The sequence below is a fragment of the Ciconia boyciana genome, chromosome 5, assembly GCF_034638445.1.
Source record: "Ciconia boyciana chromosome 5, ASM3463844v1, whole genome shotgun sequence".
Classification (NCBI taxonomy): Eukaryota; Metazoa; Chordata; class Aves; order Ciconiiformes; family Ciconiidae; genus Ciconia; species Ciconia boyciana.
This window is the reverse complement of record NC_132938.1, coordinates 21270325-21280380: the sequence shown is the minus strand read 5'-3', so window position 1 is coordinate 21280380 and position 10056 is coordinate 21270325. Positions and strand designations below refer to the sequence as shown.

The 10056-nt window shown below is 36.4% G+C and overlaps 1 protein-coding gene across 4 annotated transcripts in view; it reads right to left on the bottom strand.

The window, feature by feature from the left end:
* Positions 1–1321: 1321 nt before the first annotated feature.
* Positions 1322–10056, bottom strand: part of RBPJ (recombination signal binding protein for immunoglobulin kappa J region) — a 63445-nt gene continuing 54710 nt past the window's right edge. For all 4 annotated transcript variants that reach the window (XM_072861457.1, XM_072861459.1, XM_072861461.1 and 1 more), the window contains 3 exons: positions 7746–7901; positions 6922–7025; positions 1322–6099 (listed from right to left, as the gene is read on the bottom strand). In XM_072861457.1, coding sequence (XP_072717558.1) covers positions 5784–6099; positions 6922–7025; positions 7746–7901 — 576 coding nt within the window. In that variant the 3' untranslated portion in view covers positions 1322–5783. The remainder of the gene's footprint in view (positions 6100–6921; positions 7026–7745; positions 7902–10056) is intronic.

Sequence of the window (10056 nt, the reverse complement as noted above, 5' to 3'; positions counted from 1 at the left end):
TCATCCTTTTCCATACTTGAAAGAGATGCAGAACCTGAAAGATGTCAAATTCAGAAGGCTTTATCAGATCTTTTTCAGACAGCAGTTAGCTTGCAAGTTTGCTTCTACAGAGAACCAAGACTTCCTCAACTTATTTCTCTTTAGGATACATAATTAATGTTGATATTCAATACAAAAGTATTTTTTAAAAAATAATATGGGCTGTAACTCTTCATGCTTTTGGCCTCATGCTAAGCATGTGCTACTGGATATCAGAAATAAATACCTTTTACAGACACACTAATTGAGCACATACAGGTTTTTTCTACCCTTCTCAGAAGCATGCAACTCCAATCTAAACAGGGCACTGTGAAAGGTGAACTACCTGTCCCAGTTCTGTAATTCTGAATGTTCTGAAATGGCGTATATTGCATATAATCCTCCAAATGAATCCTTTCCTCTAGCCAAATAATTTCACACCATTCTCCTTTTAATCCTCTACTCTGGATTTTAACAGGAATCGTTACTGAGACTACCTATATAGCTAATTGCCAAGGTTGAGATGAAGAGGGTTTTTTTATATCTGTAGTTCTTCATCTAAGACCAGCACCATCCCATGCAGTTTCTTCCAACTATACCAACACTAAAGTTTAGCAAGTGACCGTTCTCTTTGCCAAAACCTCAGATCTAATTTCTATTCTGTTCCAGAAAAATCAATTTAGATTTCCAGAAATGCACTGTAACAGTCTTTAAAATAATGTTGAAATGTTATCTGCCCATACTGTCCCTGTTTCAAACAGCAGGAGCTCTACCAGTGTTGAGCTTCTGGCTATTTTATGTCTTAATAACAATGGCATTCACCTTTGCAGATGTTTCAATAAAAATCTGTAATGCTTCCTTATAGTCAAATTATATATTTTTTCCAATGAAATCTCTCCCTCTCTCGCACTCTTGCCACACCTTCTTAACAACTACTTCTGGCCCCTTTGCAGTCTTATGGATAAATTAGTTGTTCTTGTATTAGTTTAATACAAAACTAGTACTGGTAGGTTTCTGCCATTCCAAATTCTCTCTGCTGTGTCCACTTCCCATCTCAGAAACTTTTTTCAAGTGACTGTGCCACTTGTGCTTGCAAACTAAGAGCGCGCCTAATTTCTATTTGTTCCTTATGGCCCTACTAGAGTATTCTGCCAAAGTAAGAAATAAGCTAGCTTGCTAAATTTCTAGTTCTAATTATTAACCAACTGAAAGAAATATCAGACAGTCTGCAACTACAAAAAGGATGAAAATAAGTCCAGTATACTAGTTGCAATAATAAAGTTGCTAAAGTTAAACGATTAAACACAGTTCATTTTTTCTTATTTAATAAATAATATAAAAAAGTGAACCTTTTTTTTATTACATTATTGGAAAAAACAGTTTCTTATCTAACTCCAGCAATGATACAAGCAATAATGAAACCAATTTAGATATTTGGGTGGACATTCCATATCCCATTTAAGTGGAGTCCAGTGTGCATAGCCTCACAACTACTGATGAATTTTCCACTCCTGGGGTTGGTCGTCTTTTGTGTTGTTCTGGTTCCATAGATGACCTCACTGTTCATTTGCAAAAAAAACCCCCAAACAAACAACCCCCCCTCCAAACAAACAAAAACAAACCCCCAAAACCCAACAAAACCAAACCAAAACAAAAGACCAAAAAACCACAAACATATACCTTGGTTAACATTGAAAAAAAATCCACAAAAACAAGGCAAGTTTCAACACCTGATCAAATCATAACTAGTTTTAGGATATCATCATACAGATGTTCAATTATGTTTGTCACATCAACAGGAACATGGCATTTTATCTTTAGCCTCGTAGAAAAAAAATGAAACCCAATAGTATATGCACATACACACACAGAGTACACTTGACAAAAACACTTTTATGTGGTTTACATTTTACTTTTATTTAATCCTCAAAACTGCCCATATTGCAGGGTTTTTCTTGATGAAATATGGAACTGAGCAATTAATTCTACAAAATTATGGTAAAAACTTGCTCATTTTTCTACCTTATTGCTAAGAAACTTTACAGGTGCACAGTTTGTAAAAATAACCCTTTTAAGACTGAATGTATACACATGCTACAGGATTTTAAAAAATTACATTAGCATAGCACCTCCAGATGGGGCAAATGCAGTGCTGAACACAGACAGAATGTTTACAAAGTTAGAACTGCTCATTTATTTTACAGCTTCTAAAGGGAAGAAATTGTTCAGTCCTAAAAGGGTTAAGTAGAAACCTAATATACTTCTTTTTCTAACAAAGCTGCCACTCAATCCCACAGTACAGTGCTTGAAAACAAAGTCAAAAGTCTGGCACAGGAAAGTATACACATTTGTTCAGTACTCATAAACACAGCTGCTTTTGAAAGAAAGTAAATAATATGGTTAATAATTGAAGAGCGTCTTAGTTTCAAGATGGACACCTCTATGGAGTCATTTAATCTACAAGTGGGTAGCTTACTTCCAATAGACAATTTGTTTCACTTGGCATTAATATTTTGTATATAGGGAATTCACTGATTTATGTCTTGAGTTCATGTCTTTTCAGGTAACCATTCTGATCTTGTAAGTCTGTGCAATGAAAAGAAGTACAGAATACCATTATTAACACAGCTGTGGGACGCCCTCAGGGCAAATAATTAGGAAAAACATCAGCAGCAGATTATTAAAGACTATGCTAGTGTTGAATTCTGAAATGCAGTTCCAGTCAAAAGAAAACAAGAAAAGGCATAGCTAAATTTGAGCACTTAATTTGCTTTTTCTTCCTATAGTTGGAACTATAACAACATTCTGAACACAGACTCAATTTCTATGTATATAGAATTAACAGCAGACTTAACAGCTAGACTTGAACAGTTATAATAGTTTCATACTGAAACATTCTAAAAGTAGTTTTGTCAAAATCTTGAGATATTGTTAATATAATGAAAACTGATTAACAGCTCACAAGGCCAATAACTGTAACAGTATCACCCCACAGGAAAAAGTTCAGGAAGATAATATATCTGAACAACTGGACATCTTAACAACAGTAAGGCCCTGGAAGACCATTTCTGTACTAGAGAATAACTACTGGCAACAATGGAGCCACAAGCCCAAGGGAAAAATGGGGTTTAAAATGGTCTTGTAAGCAGAACTTAATAGTCCCTTTTTTCACCCACTTGGCTGTAGTGTGTAGAACAGCAGAAATTAGGCTAAGTCATTAGGTTCTTTACAAGTCAAGGAATATTCTATCTATTGGGCAAAATTATTGCAAGTAAAGGAACTGAATATAAAAAGTATTGCATTTATATGTAAAAATTTTAAAATAATGATTATAAAAGCAGGTGTCAAGTTCTGAAAAGCTATTTTAAATAGTCTTTGAAGGTTAAAAGGCTTGTTATGGTTTGCCTACTGTGTGTATATCATGGTTTGTTCTTGAATACCTTCTAAATCTGATATATATATCACTTATTTTAATTCTCAGTATAATTAGTGATGAAAATCTGTGGCTCTTGAATTAAGCCGTACTGTAAGATACTTATGTGCTTCTAACAAAAACACTGTGAAATGATTCCTGCCACAACACAATTAAAACAAAATTTTATAGCACATACAAAGGTAAACAGATTTGCAAGTAAATGCCAGTAAACAGTTTAAAACAGAGATAAGGCCACAATGAATTCTGCCCTTGGTCACTGAAACGGAGATGAGGTGAGGCAGTATTCACTAGTGCTAAGAACCAGCATTGCGACTATGTCATGGGAATAAGTTTCGTAATACAGAATAGCAAATATGAAGGCCTGTGGTAGAATACAAGCACATTTTAGGAGGACAGTGGCACTGATTTTACTATTAGCTAAATATGCTTTATAACAGATTTCTTCCTTTAACCACATTGTTTTCACACATACAACAGAGCACTAAAGCAAACAAGTAGAATGGAGCGTCAGAGTACACAAATATGGTGCAGAGACAACGCTTTAAAATGGTGGTGGGTGTTGAAACTGGAATAAGTGGTCAGAAATAAAAACCCTATGAAAATGGTCAACAGATAAGCTTGTAAGCAATGCACTGTAGGAAGCCACAGGTTCACATTTACACAGCAGTTGTGGCTCTTGCTTCAGAGTACAGAAAAGGCGGAACACACCATAAAATTTGTATTTTGGCTTTTAAAGAGGAAGATCACACTATCAGAACTTGTCCTACCAGTCTATGCCTAGTTCTGTGACTACAAATGAACTACTGGGGTATACTTTCAAATACAAATGAAGCAGGCAGGTCTACAACGAAGGACAAAACATGGCAAAGTCAAAATGAAAAACAAATGCAACAAGCAACAAAGTCAAAGTGCAAATGAGCCTTGAATTTATGATGGAGAGAAGACTTGAATGTTGCACAAGCTGTTGGCAGGGAAAGAGAAACCCACAGGAAATGAGGATAGGAGGAGTTGACATCTTCATAGTGCTTTTACAATTTTCTATTTGCCCATTTCTAAGTAATAAAATTTACTTCTAGTTATTATGGTATGATCACTTCACAATGAAAGCACGTTCTCAATACAAGTGTTACACCAAAGTCTGGCCTAATTTAATGAACAGTATGAAGAAAAACATGCTTGTTGTGATTCTTGAGTGATGAAGGGCATCACCTACCAATCCCATTTGTAGCACATACCTCTCATGGTATTTTAGTTACATGCCAACAAGACAGAAGACATGCTGCCAAATGAAGTTATTGGGAACATTCCACTTTAGAAATAAAACATTTAACTTACACTTAATACAAATTATGTACAAGATTAGAAAAACCTGAACAGATCCTGAAACATTTTCAGATGCAATATGACCGAGCAAGGAAGAGGGGGAATAACCCAGTAACAACCCTTCAAAAACACCAACATATGCCTGTGACATGAACAATCATTAATATGACTGCTTGAGATGTCACTTTAAAAAAAAACTCATGTAATGTTAGAACCTCATGAATTATCACTATAAATACATATTTAAAAAAGGAAAACAGAAATAACTATTAACAATGACTGAAAACAGAGCACTAAAGTTAACATACATTGCATGTATTGCAGGCAAGGCAGAGGCATTTTTTAAAGCTTTTGCACAGACTTCATATAATCTTAAAAAAAATATGCTGGCCTTTACAAGGTTCTACTTGCTGAAATAAAAACAATTTCAGTTCATAAAAAGTCACAAGACTTCAGTTTAAAAAAAGGAACAGTTCCAGCCACAGACCAAAAATATATATATTTTTTTAAAACTGGAAGAGTATGGTAATTAGATTATACAAGCATGGTCAGGCTTGGAACCTGAATATACTTCAGAGCAGAAGCTCAGAGGAAAAAAAAATATAAACTATTTGGTAACAAAAGTGTACTATATGTTGTGATACAAAAAAGGTATGGTGAAAATGTACCTTTTATACTAAAGCTTATACAAGTTCCTTGGTCCATAAAAACTATGTTGTGTTCATGTTTCCTAGTTTGCTCAACATGTATCCCAGCCACATTTTTTGTTGCTTGCCCATTAAAAAAACCAGGTGAAAAATAGATTTTTCAATAAAGTTCTTACGTTTCGGATGTTTTTTTTTTTTTTATTGTGGCTTCTATATTTAAGATCAGCACTTGCAGGTAACAAGGTTCAAATAATATCACCTAAAATGGAAAGGTGTTTTCCCATGAAACCACAAAAATTGTTCAGTTCTCTTGAATGAAGCACTTAGAAGTCAGTTAAAGTCCAGAGAAACAACAGTAGTTAGGAAACTACAGTTGCTGTAGATGATGTGACATTGGTTGGATTTGTGCTGACGTTTGTGTAACTTCCCTCGCTGTTTGTATTTGTTTCACTGGAAGCCATGAGGCTTGAGTTGGCTCTGAGGATTGCTCCAGCAGCACTGCAGTGTGGTCGTGGCCCTGGTTCCGGTGTGTACGTAAAGGTAAGGCTGGTGGAGTAAATTATGCCATCGTTACGGACCAAAGTTACTGGAACCTGGACTGGCTGACGGACCCACCTCCAACCCTCTCGAAATGCAGAAATATCTGGAACAACACATAGCATGCTCTCTGCGCATCTGAAAAACAGGAGAGTCAACTGAGTATAATAAAACTTAAGCTTAAAGAATAGAATAGAACAGAACAGAATAGTTCAGTTGGAAGGGACCTACAACAATCATCTAGTCCAACTGCCTGACCATTTCAGGGCTGACCAAAAGTTAAAGCAAATTATTAAGGGCATTGTCCAAATGCCTCTTAAACACTGAGAGGCCTGGAGCATCAACCACCTCTCCAGGAAGCCTGTTCCAGTGTTTGACCGCCCTCTCGGTAGTAAAGAAATGTTTCCTAATGACCTCCTAATGACCTCCCCTGATGCAGCTTTGAACCGTTCCCACGTGTCCTGGCACACGATACCAGGGAGAAGAGATCAGCACCTCCCTCTCCACTCCCCCTCCTCAGGAAGCTGTAGAGAGCAATGAGGTCGCCCCTCAGCCTCCTTTTCTCCAAAATAGACAAACCCAGAGTCCTTAGCTGCTCTTCATAGGACATGCCTTGCAGCCCTTCACCAGCTTTGTTGCCCTCCTCTGGACACATTCAAGTACCTTCACATCCTTCTTAAATTGTGGGGCCCAGAACTGCACACAATACTCAAGGTGAGGCCACACCAATGCTAAATACAGTGGGATAATCACCTCTTTTGACCAGCTGGATGCGGTTTGCCCTCTTGGCTGCCAGGGCACACTACTGACTCATATTGAGCCTGCTGTCAACCAGCACTCCCAGATCCCTTTCTGCAGGGCAGAAAGTATACATACACTTGAGTGTATACACATGAGTCTACACTCTTCACAGCATCCAGTAAAATGTAATCACCATAAAAGTAGTAGGAAATACTGTACCTGTACATGGTTTCAGCTTCCACATCCCCAAACCAGACACGTAAATTTGGAGTGAAGTTCTGTCCTGTAAGTTCCAACATTGCTACATCCCCACCACCATTCAACTGGAAAGGGAGTGAAAAGAAAAAAGAAGAAAATCCACAAAAAAACATGTATTAATAAACACACCCCCCTCAGAAAAAAAACAGAAAAAAGATCTTCACATGCGTACAAGAACTGCAAACAGTGTTGTTTCTATCAGCTGGATAAAACTGGACACACCTACACAACTGAACTGTAAAGAAGTAACACATCTAAAAGATCCTGCCAATTAATTTGATATCCCTGAAGGAACTTCTAAGTTCTGATAGTGGCCATTTAGAATACAAGTCAACAAGGTTTTGAAAACAAAGAACAAAGAATCTTTCAGAGAGCATGTTAGGAGAGCTTCAAGATTTTCCACAGCAGAATGCTGATTTTCTTAATAAGGTTTCAGTCTGGCTCTCTTTGATCTATAATTGGCAGTTTTAAGAGCCAGAATCAATTTATAAATAATCAAACAGAAGTAGAAGTCCTAAGGATATCACTACCATATTATTTTAAGAAATAAAATTCTTAATGTATAGAACAATATTAATATTATTCCCATGATGGATAGGCTCATGTATTCTGAAATGTAGGTAAGAAAAATTACTGCAACATAAAGTAGTTTTTCTATTTATAAAGCTAGTAAGAATGTTTTCCTATAGTATTCCACGAAGGTACCATGAAGGTTAAATCAGTACGACAAAAATAATATCACATAAAAGAGTTTATTAAAAAAAAAACAAAACAACCAAACTTACTTGAAGACTTTCTACAACAGGCACAGGTGTCACTGGAGCATGGACCGGTCCCATCCCCTCATAAAATGTGTATTCTGCTTTATCTGTGCTAATGATTGTCCAAGAAGCTCCATCATTAATCATTTCTTTATTTGGTTCTTTTGGGCATGGAGTGGCCTTAGAAAGAAAGAAAAGTTTTAAATCTGACCTGTAGGTCATTTGCCAAGTCACAGAGCCAAAAAGCAACTCGGCCACTAGCAACGTCTATTATTTCAAAAACATGTTTCCTGATGTTTTGCCTCTAACAAAATGACCTAGAGAAATGGTCATATACATTTCAGCAAAACTGGTAGAAAACTAAAGCTTGTGAGAACACTGCAACTCTCACCTATGATACTGCCACCTCTCCAACCTTCTGTTCATTATTTAATTCAGCTTTCAAAGTTTTAACATTATTCAATAGCCATTAACCAACAAACTACAGCAACTAGAAGTAGCTACTTTAAAATAGAACTTGTTTTATTAATGCAAAGTTACTAAAATAGCTACAGACTAAAGTGGAATACTTTTCATTAGTTATGATTTACATCTGGCCAAGATTTTTTTTTCTTTTTAGAGAGTTCTTCACCATCCACAAAATGATGGAAAACACAAGCTTGTATTTCAGTATTTGTGCAAAGACAGGGGAGAGAAGCTGAAATGACAACCTTGCAAATTCGTCAGAAACTTTCACTGTCTCCTTGTAAATATTACTAAATATTACTAAATAAGTATACATACATACAAATATAGACAGAAAATACACTGACAACTATTTTTTATGGCAACAAAAGCCTCTCTGAACAATTCCATAATCTAGCAACTAATAAGGAAATTGTGTATAGGTTAAACACAGGCACAGAAAAAAATAGGACTCAAAAATTCAAATTTTAATACCTAAATTCGGTTTCCTTCCATTAAGCTTTAAAGATATCTAGGTATGTGACCATAACCTTCACTCTTCAAAACTGTTAGATAAACTTCAGTTAGCACGAATTTACCAGTTCAGATGAAAGGAAGTTAAGATCAAAGCTGCATTCTTATGTGGACTCTTCATTCTGATATAATCATGTAACGCACTGAAAACAGCTTGCAAGGGAAGTGTGCAACAAGGATGGTAACTACAGATCTTTCCAAGCTCAAGACCCAGCTGATATTTTTATTAGAAACATACGGAACTTCTAAATTACTAGCCCAACTTCAAAAGAGGAACTGTTGTATACTATTTTGATGCATGGTGTTTTTCCTACAGGTTGACTACAATTCCTGTTGGCATGGATTGATGTACTTCAACTCACGACAAATAAAACCATGGATATAAAAAAATGAATGACCCTGTGCAAGATCCTTGACTGGCTTCTTCAGATCTGCTAAACTCCTGCCACAAAGTGGAAGGCAAATGCCACAGAATTTGTTCTGAAAGTCCGGCTATGTCAAGGATCATTTCAGGAACACATTACTCCTGTCACAGAAATCCTTGAAAGATTACGATTCCTCTTCTAGAGAAGCATTCCTCCTTGTCACTTCCAAATACAGCAGTTTACCGCCAGGCACTTTGCCCCCCCTTCCTTTCCTTTCTTTTCCTTTCATAACTAAACTTTCTCAACAGGTGGCACTGGAAGATTGAAATGCCTTAACACCATGCTTTGTACCTCATGTATTGACTAGCTTCAGAGGGAACAGGATGGGAAAAAAACAATTGCATAACATTAACGGATACAGGATAGAATTCCCCAAGAACAGGTAAACACAACAAGGACACAGACAAAAGGAATCCAAGGAATATAATATATTTGGATTTTTAAAAACCCAAATAACCAAACACCACTAACCCCTCTCCCCCAAAAAAACCTCAAGAAAGCTCTATATCAAAGGATATTAAAGAAATGAAATTATAATGGATTAGAAAAAGTTGTGGGTGGGTTTTTTTTTCCTAATAGAAAGCTAATTAAAGGAAAGCAAAAGGTAGAACTTAATGGTCATTCTCCTTTCAAAATGCACAAAAGCCAACAGGGCAATCCCCTCCCCAGGACTGGTGTTGCAATCAGTTTTATTCAATGTCCTCACCAGTGTGCTGGTAAAGTCAAATCTTCAAACTTCTGCATGATCCTGTGTTTTTCAGGTAGTTAAATGCTGTTACAACTGCAAGGATTTTATATGTCCAGAAGGACATAAAAATGAACATAGAGGGCAAAAAAAGTGGTAATGAGCTTCAATCTAGATAAAAGTGAGGTTTCTAAAGAAAAATTCTGTAAATGACGCGTATAAAATACTGAGCTTGGAACTGGTAGTT